This window comes from Notechis scutatus, chromosome 2, assembly GCF_049901735.1.
Source record: "Notechis scutatus isolate UNSWTSFEM ecotype Mainland chromosome 2, rNotScu1.2, whole genome shotgun sequence".
NCBI classification, from domain to species: Eukaryota; Metazoa; Chordata; class Lepidosauria; order Squamata; family Elapidae; genus Notechis; species Notechis scutatus.
Window position 1 is genome coordinate 156,999,950 of NC_142010.1, and position 17,158 is coordinate 157,017,107.

Genomic DNA, 17,158 nt, shown 5'->3' on the forward strand with positions numbered 1-17,158 from the left:
CGCAATTGCTCTTAATATGATCACAGAGGTCATTTATGTAGAGTATGAAGAGAGTTGGTCCTAGAACACTGCCTTGGGGGACACCACTATTGACAGGTACAGAATTTGATAGGGCGCTCCCAATTTTGACCATTTATTGTCTGTTTGACAGGAATGCTTCTATCCAGTTATTCAGTTGTCCAGAGATACCATAGGATTTTATTTTTAGGAGTAGTTTGTCGTGTACCACTGAATCAAAGGCTTTACAGAAGTCTATGTAGATTGCGTCTATTGCTTTGCCCTGGTCGAGTTGTGTCGTCCATATGTTTTTGCAGTGTAAGAGTTGCAGATTACAGGATAGTTTTTTTCTGAAACCAAATTGTTTATTGGAGAGTAGGTTGTTTGTGTCTAAGTGGAGGATGATGGATTGGTTAATAATTGATTCCATGACTTTACAGGTGACGCAGCATAAGGAGATTGGTCTGTAATTTTCAACTAGGCTTGGGTCTCCCTTTTTGAAGATGGGGATGACTGTGACTTGTGACCATAGGTTAGGCAAGGAGCTGGTCCTGAAAGATTTTTCAAAGATTATGCTTAGAGGTTTGGCTATGGCAGTGGATAGCTTTTTTAAGAAGTAGGCACATATTCCATCCGGTCCAATAGATAGAGATGGTTTTAGATTGCGTAGTGCTTTTTCAACATTGTCTTCTGTAAAATCGATATGTATTAGATCATTGTTGTTATCTGTGGTACGGCTAGGAAATACTGGGCATGATCCATTGCTGTTTACAAATACTGAGCCGAAGAATGTGTTAAAGAGGTTGGCTTTAATGGTGTCGTCGTTGCAGTCTTTACCATCAGGTCCTGTCAAGGGTGGGATGGACCTTGAGTCTTTTAGTTTGTTGTTTACAAAATTGTAAAAAGCACGGGTGGAATTGGTGCTTAGAAGGTTTTCCTCTTGTTTAATGTGATAATTGGTGCATTCGGTCTTTATCTGGTGGCATAAATTATACCATCTCAGTCTTCCAGTCAGGTTTTCCAGTCTATTTTTGAAAACCTCCAGTGAACGGAGCACTCACAAACCCAGGAAGCAAGTTATTCCATTGATTAATTGCTCTTACTGTGAGAAAAATGTTCCTTACTTCTATGCTGGATTTCCCTCTGATAAGCCTCCACTGATTACTCCTTGTGCTGCTCTCTGGTGCCCTAGCAATTAAGTCAAATCCCTCTTCTTTGTGACAGCCCCTCAAGTAATAGAAGCAGCTATCATGTCCCCCCACGGCCCAACCCTTCTCTTCAATAGGCTAGACATACCTAGGTCCCTCAACCGTTTGTCATATCATTTAGAGTCCAGCATCTTTGTTCTTCTCTTCACTTTCCACAGTCACATCTTTTTTTGTATTGTGGTGACCAGAACTGTACACAGTATTCTAAGTGTCATCAGTACAGTGTAAAGCAATTCCATCATTTCTTGATGTCGTGATGCTACCTCTTTGTTGATGCAGGCTAGGATTGTATTGTCTTTTTTGGCAGATGCAGCACACTGCTGGCTCATACTTAAGCAGTGGTCCACTAGGACATCTAGAGCCCTCCAATAGGGCTCTTTCTCCATCTAGAACCCACTCATAGTTATTACTGTTCAGCCAGGTACTATCTAGTCTATATCTATGCATCATTTTTCTTACCTAAATGCAACACATTACTTTTCTCAACACTGAATTGCATCTTATTGGATAGGGCTGAGTGCTCAAGTCTGTTGAGTTCCTTCTGAATTTTGGATCTGTCTTCCAAACTATTAACTATTAATCCCAAACTATTAATCCCTCCCCCCCAAGCTTGGTATCATCTGCAAATTTGATGAGGTCCCCTTCTATTCCCTCATCTAGATCATTTATGAAGTTGTTGAAGAGCACTAGGCCCAAGACAGAAGCTTGAGGTACCTTATTGTATCCTTCCCTCCACATAGATGTAGGTCTGTTGAGGACTACCTGCTGAGTGTGATTGGTCAGCCAATTGACAACCCATTTGGGGTGGTACTGTTTACCCTATTATTGTTCAATCTTACCAAGAAGCAGGCTGTCTACTTTGTCAAAAGCCCTACTGAAGTCAGAGTATACTATGTCTACAGCATTTCCCTTATCCACCGATTTAGTTACCTTATCAAAAAAAGGCAGTAAGATTTGTCTGGCATAATTTGTTTTTGACAAATCCATGCTGGCTTCTAGTAACCATCTTATTTGTTTTTAGGTACTCACAAATTCTCCACTTAATTATCTTTTCCAGAATTTCCCCAGTATTGAGCTCAAGCTGATTGGCCTACAATTTTCTGGATCCTTTCTCTTTTGTACATTGGAACTACATCAGCTCATTTCTGGTGCTCTGGTATTTCCCATGTACTGCATGAGCTTTGAAAGATTACATTCAGTGATTCCAAATTACATCTGTCAGCTCCTTCAAAACCCTGGGATGCAAACCACCTATCCCAGGTGAGTTGTACTCATTCAATATGGATAGATTTGCTTACTAATTCCTTATCTATTTTGACTTGTACTACCTGTTCTGTCTCCTTTGGTGCTGTATTGCTAGGTTGGGCTGCAAAGAAGAATTAAGTAATTCTGCTTTCTCCTGGCTGCCTGTCAGCCTATCTGGAGGGTAATGACTTAAGGACAGCTATCTCTCATCTGATATCCAAAGGTTGGAGTTAAATAGTTCACAGTGTAAAACCAAGTAAGTCCTGCATCATTTGCATCATAGAATGAACTCTTATCCAGATTTTCTCAGAAACTGAGGCACAGATTTAATTTCTACCTTCCAATGGGATACTCATCTATAACAGGTTTCCCTTATCAGTTACTTAATCTGCTTCACCAGCTTTTAAGATTAATCATTTGAAGTAGGTTTTTTGATATCCTAATGGCTCAGCAAGGCTCGTTTTAAGAATAAACTTACATAACATCCCTTTGCGAACTCAGTTCAGCGTTGTCTTGGTGGAAATTTTGATAATGATTAGCATAGTTCGGGCACTCTGGGCATTTTCTCATTGATGAATTTACACCATCTTTGAATCATAGCAAACTGTACCAGCACAAAATCTGCTATGCCATTATCAGACTTTGCTCTCTTTTCTGTCACTATTGTATATGGTTTGACCTGTGGAACATATTTTAAGGAAACTGAAGGATTCATCTGCCTCAGTTGTCCTCGATCTTCTACAGAATTCCAGCAAAATGCTTTAACAAGAATAGGGCAAGATTGCTGCAGACCTTTGAACATCTCCCTCAGTTCCTTCCCATGCTGCTTCTCCTACATTTTATTCTTTCACAAGCTTAACAAAATGTATTTATTTTATTTAAAAGATTTGTATGGTTTCTCACCTTACAACAACCTGGCTGGCTCCCCTTAGTAAAACCACAACAACCATAAAAATTATGTTGCTAGACCAATACTCGAATACAGTTCATCAGTCTGGAACCCACACTCACGTATCTGATATTAGCACAATTGAGAAAGTCCAGAAATATTTCACAAGAAGAGTTCTCCACTCCTCTACTCGTTGTAGAATACCTTATGCCACCAGACTTGAAATTCTAGAACTTGAAAACCTTGAATTACGCCTGCCTTCGGTCTGACTTAAGCATGGTATATAAAATCATACATTGCAATGTCCTACCTGTCAATGAATACTTCAGCTTCAACCATAACAACACAAGAGCACACAATAGATACAAACTCAAAGTAAACCGCACCAAACTTGATTGCAGGAAATACGACTTCAGCAATAGAGTGGTCAATGTCTGGAATACTCTACCCGACTCTGTAGTTTCTTCCCAAACCCCAAAAACTTTAACCTTAGACTGTCTACTATTGACCTCACCCCTTTCCTAAGAGGCCTGTAGGGGCGTGCATAAGCGCACCAACGTGCCTACCGTCCCTGTCCTATTGTTTCTCTTATTCTTTTATTTTTCTTATATGTACCCATTTCATGTATTCACAACTATGTATACATTTATACTTATTATCTTGTAAACAATTGGCAAATCAAATAAATAAAAATAAATAAATAAATAAATGTGCTTCAATCATCCTGACAGGATTCCGGTCCCTCTACCTTAGTGCCTGGTAGAGCCAGGTTTCAATGGCTTTCCAGGAAGCTAAGAGTGTTTGTATGGATTCAGCTGGATTGCCAGAGAGAAAGTGGTCCATAAATTAAGGGCAGCCACAGAAAAAGCAAAGACTTCTGAGGTCCCACTAGATAGCAATATTTCAAGGAAGGGATCTAGGGCATGTTATCTATCCGATCTAGTGGGATGGGCAGATGCCCTCAGAGACAGGTCCGTCCAAGGGGATCTGAGAGACCCGCATTAGGACGCCGAGTTCCATTTGAGAATTCCCAGAGGGCTTTCTTCTCTCCCACGCGATCCCCGATCTTTTCGAAACCGAAGAGAAAAGGAAAGGAAGTTGTGGAAAGCGCTGAGAATTGGGCCTTTCCCTCTCAAAACCTCACCCTTACGCGTTTGGCGAGTTCAAAGCAAAAAGGAAAATTATTTATGAAGCGACTCCCATTTGAAGATGCAGTTAGTGAAAAAAAAAAAAAGTTAGAATGGCTTTTAATAGCCAAAGGAAAACCAACAGCCGAAGAATTTGCCACTGGCTTCGGAGCAGAAACTCGGGGGTGGGGGGAGCCGGGTCATCCTCCAAATCCCAACACGTCGGAGGAAATCACCAGAAAACCCCGTGGGGCGGAGTCTGAACTAGCCCGGAGATCAAGAGCCGGGGCTTCTGGAACCGAGCAGCAGTCTGATGGAGCGGGTTGACGGCACTCGGTGCTCTTGGCGCTCTGCCTCCGTTGGTGCGGTGTTCTTGGGGAACATCTGCCTCTTCGTCGCCTCGCTCACCGTGCTGGTCCTGAGCCTGACGAAGCAGCAGTCTCCGCCGCACACGTCCATTACCCCCAGCCAGGTACTATGAGGGCGCAAAGAACAGGGAGCCGCACTGTAATGGGGCCCCGAGACAGAGCTCCAGCCTTAAACTTGGCGGGTCGAGGGTAGCCCCTAGCTGGCGTCACACAACCCCTCCCTGATGTAAGTGAAGAAGCTCTGTGGGTCAGCTCTAAATCATCTTCCCTCTTCTTTTTCAGGAATCAGCTGCTCGTCTGGTCCTTAACCTGAATGAAAACAGTAAGTAGATTTCTTTGATACCTGGTTACTAGCTCTCAAGGCCCCAAAGCTGTATTGTTTCCCCCAGATTGGTATTCTTCATTCTCACCTGTGTCTGGTGAGATAGTGAGGGTTATAGACCCACCTGCTTTAAATCACGAATAGCCGAGTACTGTAGATGTATCCAATAAATAGATGAGTAAAATAATAACTAATGGGAGAATGCCTGATTATGGGAAGGCTACTCCAAGTGGCCTTGGGTGTTGCTACCAGCTGCAATATTGTGAGAGCTGAGTGGGAATTTGGGAATTTGGGAATTTTTCAGGCTTTGTTTCATTTGCTACTGGAAACCCCAGGTAAAGATCATTTAATTATATCCCCCCCACTTTACCCTCCCTGAACTTTCTATCCTTTTTCTTATTTCTATTGTCCTTAGTTCGTATTAGTTTTTTATCTTTGTAATTTCAAACTTCAATAAACATTATTATAAAAAAAAGTAACGATCACTTATCTCAGTTGGTGGCAGCGTCCAACCATCTTGGCTGATCTCAGAAGTTAGTTCTGTCCAATATGGATAGGTACTTGAGGGAAGAATCATCTTGGTAATCTTAGGCTGATAGTTGAAAAAGAATCCTAGAACTGAGCAAGGTTAAACCACTTCCGGGAATTCAGTGGTGGTTTGAAGACAGTTTGGTCCAGTGATTAAGGCACCAGAGTAGAAGCTGGGAGAGAGTGAGTTTTAGTCCCGCCTTGGCATGAAAGCCGGCTGAGTGACTTGGGGCCAGTCACTGCCTCTCATCCCAACTTATCTCACAGGGATGTTGTGGGGAAAATAGGAAAAGAAAAGTGTATTGTATATGATCACTGCCTTGAGTTATTTATAAAAATAATAAAGTGGGATATTAATAAACAAATAAATAAAAGCTGTGATGTTCACACATGCATGCTTATAGTCAGCATAGGTGGTTTGTTTTGTGTGCTATTTTCAGGTGTCTCAAAGTTTAAAGTAAACTTTTTGTTTCATGGAAGAATCAGAAAAATAATCATTTCTGGAAGAGTTGTTGGTATAAAGGGACTTTGCATTACTTTGTTGTTGCTTTTTATATAAAGTTTTTAGTTGTCTGTCATCCCAAAAACTGTGTGAAACTATGTGTACTATCTTTTTACTTTCAACACTGAAATAGTATCAGATACTACCAGACCATTCATTAGGGGCATCAATCAGGATGCTAAATTGTAAAGAGTATGGAGTTTTTAATTTTTTCTGTAGCTTTGTATGATTTGAGCTCTGTCAGATTCAAAAAATTGACCACTTAGAGCTTATTTGTTTCAGAACATATTAGCTAAAACCATGCTTTTCTGGAAAGTCCCAAATTATATCTATAGTATAGCTAAATATTTTCAAGAGAGTGTCATCAACTTTTTCTTTTGTTTGTAAAATGACTTTAGCAGCTGATCTCTTATATAGACTGACAAGATAGTACAAATGAAAGGTTATGAGCTCTGGAAAATATTTTTAGATTACCAGGATGTAAAAAAGCCTCTCAAATGGATAAGATAACATGGAAGAACCTTGAAAGGAGAAGTCTGTTTTATATAAATCATAATTTGCATCTTAGAATTGTGTGAAATATGGTTATAACAAACCATGGCTTTGTGTGATAGGTTTGCTTTATTATTGCTTTATATTGATTGATATTATTGATTGATTTATTCAATTTATATAATCTCTCATCTCACTTTTATGTGATTCTATAGGAAACTATGTTACATACAGGGCGTCCTCAATCATTCATTCTGTGACCAGGTCATTTTAACTTACAATGGTGCTGGATGAGTGGGACTTATGACCAGTCCTTGGGGTTCCAGCCATTTTAGCATGCCCTGATCTGGGCTCTTGGCAACTGGCTCACTTTTATAATGGATTGCAGTACCCCAAAGTCATGTGACCTTCCCTTGCACCCCACCACCAACCCTTATGTATCCTCACACATCTTCGCCATGCTCACTCTCCCTGACTCTTGCCACACTTCCCTTGCATCCCTCACACTTTGCTGCACCTCCCTCACATCTTTGGGCACTCTCACACATTCTCACTGCACTTCCCTCTCATTTCCCTCACACTTCCCTCACACCTCCATGCATCTCCTCATGCCCTCTTCCATCAGGCATCAACCGCTCACCTGCTTGCTAGCCAGTTTACGAACTACCTGAGACTTGTAACGTCCTGCCAGTTTTTTCACTGATTTGGCTGTGATTTGGCAGGAAGTTTCCATGCCTAATGACCCTGGGATTCGTTAACATCAGTAATAGGAACTGCAAGATTTGTCATTGCTGAATGATGTGATTATGCTTTATGATCACATTTCTGAATGACAGAAATAACAGTCCCAATTGCCATTGTAAATCAATGAATACCTGTATTCTCTAGCTTCAGAGAACTCTATTGCTTAAGGCCAAATGCAAGTAATTTGTTTACATTTTACATAGAAAAGTACTTTACAGTACTTTATAAGTAGGATCTTTCTCTTGCCCTGTCTGGATCAGATATACCAGGGTATCTCTCTAACTTTGAAGACCAGGACTTTTTTGTTGTTGAATAAAGCAAAATGGGTGTGACCTGTGTATACAACACTTAGCCGCTTAGATTGTAATGCAGGAATCATTCTTCATATTGAATTCATATTGTCAGAACCACACCAAGAATAACCAGAACAGAGGGGTGGACTAGAAGACCTCCAAGTTCCCTTTCAACTTTGTTATTCTGTTATATGCTAGAAAGTTAAACTGCATTGTTGGACACTAATTGATGCTTCTTCTTTCCTCTCTTTGTAGCTGGAATTTCTCGAGGGATATTAGACTGGTTTTACAGTGACGTTGAAGGAGCATTCCTTGGGCCATCATTTGAATATAGCGCTCAGAAGCTAAAGGTTAAAAAGGATGGGCTGTACTGTATCTATGCCCAGATCAGTGTTGAAACTCGTGGCAATTATAGTAACAAGACAATGAATGCTACCCTCTCTATTCATCATGACCAAGAGTCTCCTGCTCTCCTGACTATCACTTTGCATTTGTCTAACCGTGTACAGAAATCATATACAAACTCCACATCCCAGATTTATCGATTATCAAGTAATGACAGACTCTATGGGACATTAACAGGAACTACTGAGGCAGACAATGACTGGGCCCTCAGCACCACTGGTAATTTCTTTGGTGTCTTCTGGATTAATGAAAATTAATTAATGAGACTGTTCAAAAGAGATTGTAATAAACAGAAGAATTGAAGGAGAAGCTCAAGAAGAGATATATATAAAAAAGCTTCATATAATGCTGAAAATGCAAGTAATGCTGTGGAAAGGTCTTGCACAGACTACAGAAGCAACCAGATGTTCCATTGAAAGTGACTGTGTCTGCTCAAATTAGTCTTATTTGGCATTCATGCAAAAGCAGACAGAGGTATTGGTGCCCTCCTTCTAGCCTTATCTTTGGGTGAAATTTCCAAGGATTTTCTCTCTGGAAAGACCCTTCTGTGATTCTCACAGTGCTTATGCGAGGAGTTCTCCATCCCTAGAGAAGAAGCTTGTCCTGAAGATGATAGGATAAGAAAGATGGAGCTACCAGGCCAACAGTCTCAACTAGCTGCTGAAATATTTGGGATGACTACTACACTGCATTGTGGATCAGTCTCAATGTTCTATTGAAGCTGGCTTTCAGTATTTGTCTCTAACAAGACGGACATGTTACACACATGCCCAAAGCTTTGGCTTATGATCATTCACTCACACCCTCACAACCTTGGAAAACAGCCACACTCAAGTCACTTTCAACCAAACACCGAGGCACAACCTGTTCTTTAGAATACACAGAGACCCATTCAATTTACAATAACAGCAAAATATTATTGGTTATAATCTATATTTGCTCTTTGTGTGTGTGTGTGTGAGAGAGAGGGGGAGGGAGAGCGAGAATGTGTGTGTGTGTGTGTGTGTGTGTGTTTATGGTTTGGCACCAGCCAAGACTCCAAGGCAGGGGAATAGACAACCGCTACGGTTGTCATCCAGAAATCTCTGGATGAGCCACTGCTCCACAAGTTGCCAGTTGTGAGACCCATTTCTTGAAGATAGGCTCATGGGAACAGTCTCCCTGCTGTATAGCAACTTCCCTGCATGAGCAGCTGAAGGCCATCTCAGAGCTGGCTGTGGAGCCCCTCAAACTTATACTTCTGGAGGAGTTCAACTTCCTATTGCTGGGAGGATCCCCAAAGCGGCCTGCAAGTTCCTGACTATATCCAGGGTGACCATGGGCTTCTCTCAGGTCATTCTTAACATGGCATGGGACAGTGGCCATACTCCAGACATGGTTTTCTTGTCAGAGCAGTAGCAATGTGATCTGAGAGAGGAGCTTTACTTGACTCCTCTATCATGGTCAGATCACAGCCTGATGACTTTGAGGCTCTCTGATGCTACCCTCTTCTGCAGAGAGGCTGGACCCATCTGTCTGGTACATACTCAGCAACTGATGGACCCAATTGGGTTTCAAAGGGAGCTGAGGAAAATACCTGCTAATCTGCTACATGGTCCTATGGAGGCCATGGCAGCTGCTTTCCAGGGTGAAGTGAATGATGCTATAGACCAGAGCTGTCAAATTCCTGGCCCATGCATCACGTGCTGGCCATGCCTATGCCCAGTTAGCAAAGGGGGGAAAGTCCCAATATGTCACGTGACACCTCCGTGATGATGTGAGCTTGACAGCCCTGCTGTAGACATTCTTTTGTCGTCCCTGGGGGCTGTAGGGTCCTAAATGGGGAACAACAGACTTCACCTGAACTCTGGTAAGACAGAGTTGCTGTGGATTGACCCCTCACCTTTGGTTTTGGATGCACTACACCAGACAGACCTAGGGTGGTGGTGGTCTTGGACTTACAGCTCCTGCTCTAAAGGCAGGTGGCAGTTGCGGTTAGGAGTGCCTTTGCTCAACTTCATATTATGTGTCAGTTATGCCCTTTCCTAGATAGGGAGGCTCTCCGCTCGGTCACTCATGTCCTGGTCATCTCCTGTTTGGACTATTGTAAGGCGCTGTATATGGGCTACCCTTGAAAAGTATCCAGAAGCTTCAACTGGTACAAGATACAGCTGTGTAGGTCATCTTGGGTGCTCAAAAAATTAAATATAATTTTAGCATTGATTTTTAACTTATCCTTGCCTTTTAAAATGTTATATACTGTTTTTATGTTTTAATATTTTATTTGTACACTGTTCAAAGTCCCTCTGTGAGGGAGAGGAGTGGTTTCAAACTTTAATAAATTTTGATAAATAACATTTTGATAAAAAGAATAAATATTTCTGTTTCTTTCCTCCTCTTAATTTCTACAGCTTTCCAAATTCTAAATACCCCCCCCCAAATATACCAATTTTATTCCCCCAATCCTTACTTGCTTTGCTTTGTTGATTGACAAGATTGGCAGCTACTCTTGTCTGGTTAATTTAGAAGTCTAGTGGCTGTTGATGGGTCTTGATGAGGAACTTCAGGCCCAACCTCTTTTGTCTCATTCATGTGGCATTTTTTCCTTTGTTTTTTTAACAACTTGTTTCCTTCCCAACTACCTCCCTAAGGGATCTTTTAGACAAGATTCCTGGTGTATGTCCACCCTATTACGTGCCTGCTTCATCTTTGGCTATGGCAGTTTCAGCATCATCTCTCAGATGAAGAACTACACGTTTAGAGTTGCTAAATATATTGTTAGGAAACTGCACTAAAATCAAGTGTGTGTGTAACAGATTTCATACCAACAACTATTCTCAAAGTATTTGATGGCACATTCCAGTGAAGTTGCAAAAAAGTTTTAATAACCTCTCTTTCTACTCATTCCATTTTACTTGTATCTTTTTAGCAATCTTGAGCAGTTGGACTGGCCTCTCTCTTTTTGGAATTTAATTCAGAAATGTTGGTTTCTTGAATAGGGACAAAAACAAGTGGACCTCTAAAGACTCTTGGTCTGACTTAGAATATATTTCTTAAATGTATAATTATAGAGTTATAATAATATATTTTTTCAGTCTAACACATACTTATAAAATACAGTGTTGTATTAATGTATGTAATATTTAATTTTTTAAATGGTATTTTCATTTTTTAAATACAGTGTTGTATTAATGTATGTAATATTTAATGTTTTAAATGGCATTTTCATTTTTTAAATACAGTGTTGTATTAATGTATGTAATATTTAATTTTTTAAATGGCATTTTCATTTTTGGACTGTCTACTGTCAAAAATGGCACTTTCTAAAAAAACCTTATTTCCCCTTATTCAGCAAAGGATCTCTTTAGAAATATTTGCTAACAAAATATAGTATTTACAATAGAACCTCTGGTAACGAACGCTTCTGACCATGACCAAATTGGGTTCTGACCAAAAAATTCACAATTTTTTTCCCTCCACGGCCGATTTCCCCTTCCCCACCAAATTTCAAAAATTAGGTTTGGGTCATGACCAAATTGGGTTGCGACCGAAGTTATGGAACAAATTATGGTCGTGACTAGAGGATCTACTGTACTAGTCTTTTCCTCAAATTTCTGCTACAACATGTTCTTAAATTCCATCAAGTGCTCCAAAGAAACAGAACAAATCTTGGTTTGATATAACTGGAAAATTTATTACATACAGAGAGAGCTAGATTTTAATATAAATAAAAGCACTGAGGACATTATACAAAACTGAAATCCCATTATTAACTTGAGATCTCTAACTCTGCATTTAAGGGTGGTACTAATAATAATAATTTATTAAATTTATATGGTGCTGAACTCCTAGTAAGTTTACCTTGATTCTTTACTAGGTTAATAGGATAGTTCTGGGCATAATTATATTAAGTTTCAACAGAGATTTAATTCTGGGGTGGGTGACACTGTATTGTGCTGGTTCTCCTCCTTACGGGACCAGTTCCAATACCTATCAATGGGGGGGGGAGATCTAACCCGTGACCCCTACTTTTTGGGCTGCCTCAGGGCTCTGTTCTCTCTTTCTATTTAACATATACAACAGGCTTCTGGGTGAGGTGATATGTTAATTTAGGGTGCAATGTCATCAGTATGCGGACCACAGCAGTTCTGTAGCTCTATCTCAGGTCCCTCGAGTGATGCCATGAATGTCCTATCCCAGTATCTGGAGCCTGTTGGGGACCGGAAGGGTCAAAACCGACTCTTACTCAACCCTTGCAAGATGGAGTGGCTGTGGATATGTGGAAACCCCCACCCCCAGAACAAAGATATCCCATTTTTGGTTCTGGATGGAGTGGCATTGCCCCAAGTAGACCCAATATGCAATCTGGGGATCCTCCTGGAATTTGCAGCTCCTCCTCAAAGAGCAAATGGCAAGTTGTGGCCAGGAGGGCCTTTGCACACATTGGGTTGTACACCAGTTGTGCCCATACCTGGATCAGCAGACCCTGCTTGCAGTAACTCATGCCCTTTTTAACCCCCAGATTGGATTTACTGTAACACAGGGCTGCCCTTGAAGACCATTCGGAAACTTCTATTGGTGCAGAATGGAGCCATGTGGACGGTAATTTGTGCCAGATATATGGCACATGTAACATCACCCCTGCATGAACTGCACTGATTACCAGTGTGTCTCTGGGTGCAATTCAAGGTCCTGGTAGTTACCTATAAAGCCCTACATGGGAGCAGGGTACCTGAGGGATCGCCTTTTTTTCCAGAGTTTCTAATTGTCCAACTACTAGATCAAATAGGATAGGTGTGCTGTAGTGGTGGGATTCAATTTTTTTTACTATCGGTTCTGTGGGCATGGCTTATTTGGTGGGTGTGGCTTGGTGGTCATGTGATTGGGTGGGCATGGCTTGGTGGGCATGTGATTGGGTGGGCATGCTTGGTCAGGTGATTGGGTGGGTGTGGCTTGGTGGTCATGTGACTGGGTGGGCGTGGGCAATGTGACATCACTCATGTCAAGGGGTGCCTTACCTGGCCTCAAAGAGATACAATTTCCCTCTCTATTTATTTACTATTACTGAACATCCAAAATACACTATTTAATCCTATGTATATATGCCATATGTGTACATACATATTACATAGTATAGTGTGTGTAAAGGCACACAAAAAGATACATTATCTACTATATATACTGTATGTGTATGTACACACACACGCACACACAAGCTCTTCTAAAACTATACACATTCAACTTCACTGCGTTTGGAAAAACAGACCCATAGTCCAGTGGTGAGATTCAAATTTTTTTACTACCGGTTCTGTGGGCATGGCTTGGTGGGCGTGACAGGGGAAGGATACTGTAAAATTTCCAGTCAGAGGTGGTATTTGCCGGTTCTCAGAACTACTCAAAATTTCTGCTACCGGTTTTCCAGAACTGGTCAGAACCTGCTGAATACCACCTCTGGTATGCTGCAGATCCCATCAGCCAAAGAATGTCCGCTGACAGGGACTAGAAGATGAGCTTTTTCTGCAGCAGCCCTAATTCTGTGGAACATCCTCTCTTCAGAGATTAGAATGGCTCCAACCCAACTATGGGCTCCAACCCAACTAAGGGCTCCAACCCAACTAAGGGCTCTGCCTCCCGGCTATACCATTAGCAGGCCAGATGTATGCTCTCAAATTAGACGTTTTAATGTTTTAATGTTTTTTTTTAATGTTTTTAGTGCTTCAATGATTATTATTGTTTTAAAGAGTTTTTAAGATTTTAATTGTAAGATATGTTTCTGAAATATGAGCCATACAGAGTCATTTGCAGAAATGAGCATATACCCATAGCAAACACTGTATTGGGTGAGGAGGGAAAAATACTACTTTACAACTGCAACAGCTACAGACAATTTTTAACTACCTTAGCTGTGAGCAGAGGTAGAAAGGAAGGCAATATCATAATGCCGTGGAGTAAAAAAAAATTGGTTAATGGGGCATGAGCTCCTTGACTTTACTTTTACAAGTTGGTTCCCTCTTAATTTTTTTTAAAAAAGGTTTTCAGGCAACCCTATCAGTTGTTGATAGATTTCTGATACAGATTTGTTTGCTTTAATGATTTTTGTTTTGTATTTTGATGCTTTGTGCATCATATTAATAGGTGTGAACAGCAAACAAACGCATGACTAGATTGCAAGTCCTTCGTAACATTGGTTCACTAAATAGTTTTTATTTAGCATAGGGATTAGGGAAAGTTGCATATATTAACCATGTTTATATCTTGAATAGTGAATAAAAATTACTCTTTTTTTTTAACAAAGTGATCTTTTGTTTTAGTTTTCCAAGTATGTTTCCCAATATGTTTGGTGAAGCTATGCTATTATTTTCCAAACAAATCTAATACAAGTAAGATCTTAATAGATCTGCATTTTTATAGCCATGATATTTTAAGAAATGGTTAAATATATTTAAAGTTTCAGAATGCAAAATTTTAGGGAAAAAATCCATTAATATGTGCATAAACATCTACACATAACATGATGTCTGGAGTTGATGCTACATTACTGTCGGTAATTCTGCTTGCTATAAGAAGCAAGTTCATTTATGTCCGCTTTCTCCATTACAAGCTGATATGAGTGATTTTTGCCTTCTGCTCTAATTGGAACCATGTCTGCTCTGATACATTCATTGCCCATTAAAATGTGCAGTGCCTGGCGCTACTTTGGGAGAGGAGATTCCTTTACCTCCTGCTTTCTAATTTTATGGAAGCCTTCAGCAACAAACAGTCACATCGTGAGTAGTGGTGAACAGACCCTGATTAGGGGGAGGAGTAACACATCATGTCAGAAGTTGGACATGTATCTTCTGATACTGAGTTAGAAGCAGGTGCTGAGAGAATCTGCAGATGCAGTTTTAAGTCTCCTTCTGAATTCAGAACAGAAAAATGTAGAACAGAACTGTAGAAAAATGGAAGTGAAGAAGCATCAAGATCACACAATGAGTAATGACAGATTCCATTGATGAGTATTATATTGGAAAGAGCCCCAGGGGTTTACAGGAAGGTACAGAAGTACTGTACAAAGAAGTTCCCAAAACCATATGTACATTCATTGATCACCAAAATATAAACAGACACTCTGGAAACAAATGTCTAATGAACCTTAGAAAACATTGGTAAAACAAGGCTTCAGTAGCTGAGAAAATCCCAGCAGAACTATTAAAACCTGAAAAGATGATGCGGTCAAAATGCTACATGTGGTTAGGAGGTATAGAAAATCACAGTGGCAAAGGATTGGAAAAACTGCTTCTATTACAATATCAAAAAGCACCAAATTATGCTAATTAAGATAAAGCTCAAAATTTTGTATCCTGTGCAATAAAATATAGAACAAGAAGTGACAGATAACAAAATCTGATTTCATGAGACGGAGGAGACCTGAGATCACATTGCAGATACATAATGAAGCATGGAAAAGAGAAATGAATTTCCAAAAAGACTTCAGCAGTATATGCTAACATATACTGGAAACTTATTGGTAGTTTAAATCAGTAGCATCATCACTATAAAGAAAACCCATATGGTGCTAACCTCATCAGGTGATACATCTACTTAATCACATTAAGGTTGGCAATAATATCCACTTCACCTCAGATAATGAGATCTCAAGATCCAGGCAAGCATGTTTGGGAGAAAATGATATTTCTTATAGACTGGATCCATGTCACACAGGATTTTTTAGCCCATGAACATTGCTTTGAATTTTGCTTAGAAACAGTCATAGCAAGGGAGTAACATGCTCTGCATCATCGGTCCATTTAATAGTGTAAATGCAGAATTCTTGAGGCATATAGCAATGCTATCTTGAGTGCATTATAGTAATCCATGTGGAATGTAGTTGAGGGATGTCTCATCATCTAGTTGAGCAGGAGACACTATACCATTCCTGCCAAATAGTTATCCAATCTCTTCTTGAAAACCTCCAATGGCAGAGCACCCACAATCTCTGATGGCAAGATGTTTCACTGATTAATGTTAGGTTGGATCTCTCTTTAATAATATTCTCTCCGTTATTTCTTATCCTACTCTTAGATGCTTTGGAGAATAAATTGACCCACTCTTCTCTGTGATAGCTCCTCAAGTATTGGTAAACCCCTATCATGTCACCCTTAATCCTTCTCTTCACTAGGCTAGACATACCTAGTACCCTCAAACATCCATTGTATGGTTTAGCCTCCAGATCCTTTTTCATCTTTGTTGCTCTTCTCTGCACTCTTTCTAGAGTCTCAACCTCTTTTTTTGTATTGTGATGACAAGAACTAAGTAGAATATTCCAAGTGTGGTCTCACAAGTGGAGTATAAAGTGGTATCATCAAAGTGGTATGATCTTCTTGATACTATCCCTCCATTGATGCAACCTGGGACTGCTTTGGCTTTTTGGTGGCTGCAGTACACTGCTGGCTCATACTTACGTGCTTGTCCATTAGGTCACCTAAATTCCCCTCACAGTTACTACTGATGATCCAGTTATCATCTACAGTATTTTATATCTGTACATTTGGTTTTTCTTGTCTAAGTGTTGTGGAAAGGAAACTTCACGAGGACAGTGGGGTCACCCAAGCAGGAAAAGCCCAAAGGGAACATCAAGCCAGCCATAAAACAAACTTGCATAGGAAAAGAAATCAAATAAAAGGTATTAAATAAGCCCCTTAGACGAAAGCCCAAATAATTAAGAAAACTAGGGAAACAAGAAAAGAAAACCCTTACAAACACAAGACATGCCAAATCAGCAAAACAAACAGACAAAAGACACAAAATATATTGCAAAGGAGACAGACAGGAGATTGCCACAAAACAAATATAAGAAAACATTAGGACGAAACTGATAATCCAATCAAACCACCCCGCGGAGTTTACCCTCCGGCGGAAATGAAGACAACCCCTGACAGGATTTAAAACATTAAGAAATACAAACACAAGCACTCACGCACAAAAGAAGAAAAAAAAAGTATAAAAATCAGGGGCTTATCATACAAAGCTAGCTAGCCCCAGGAACGCAGACTTCTTGCTATCTCTCGCCTTCCTGA

The 17,158-nt window shown here is 40.3% G+C and overlaps 1 protein-coding gene across 1 annotated transcript; it reads left to right on the forward strand.

The window, feature by feature from the left end:
* The first annotated feature begins 4,779 nt into the window (after window positions 1–4,779).
* Window positions 4,780–11,108, forward strand: LOC148132356 (uncharacterized). Its single transcript, XM_087954204.1, has 3 exons — window positions 4,780–4,938; window positions 5,117–5,156; window positions 7,971–11,108. The coding sequence occupies exons 1-3, from the start codon at window positions 4,780–4,782 to the stop codon at window positions 8,375–8,377; spliced, it is 606 nt and encodes a 201-aa protein (XP_087810330.1). The 3' UTR covers window positions 8,378–11,108.
* The last annotated feature ends 6,050 nt before the right edge of the window (window positions 11,109–17,158 follow it).

Bases quoted from the DNA above. Each gene is read 5' to 3' on its own strand.
- LOC148132356 (XM_087954204.1), top strand. From the start codon at position 4,780: ATGGAGCGGGTTGACGGCACTCGGTGCTCTTGGCGCTCTGCCTCCGTT. The intron at 4,939-5,116 runs GTACTATGAGGG...CTTCTTTTTCAG, and splicing joins CGTCCATTACCCCCAGCCAG to GAATCAGCTGCTCGTCTGGT. The intron at 5,157-7,970 runs GTAAGTAGATTT...CTCTCTTTGTAG, and splicing joins CCTTAACCTGAATGAAAACA to CTGGAATTTCTCGAGGGATA.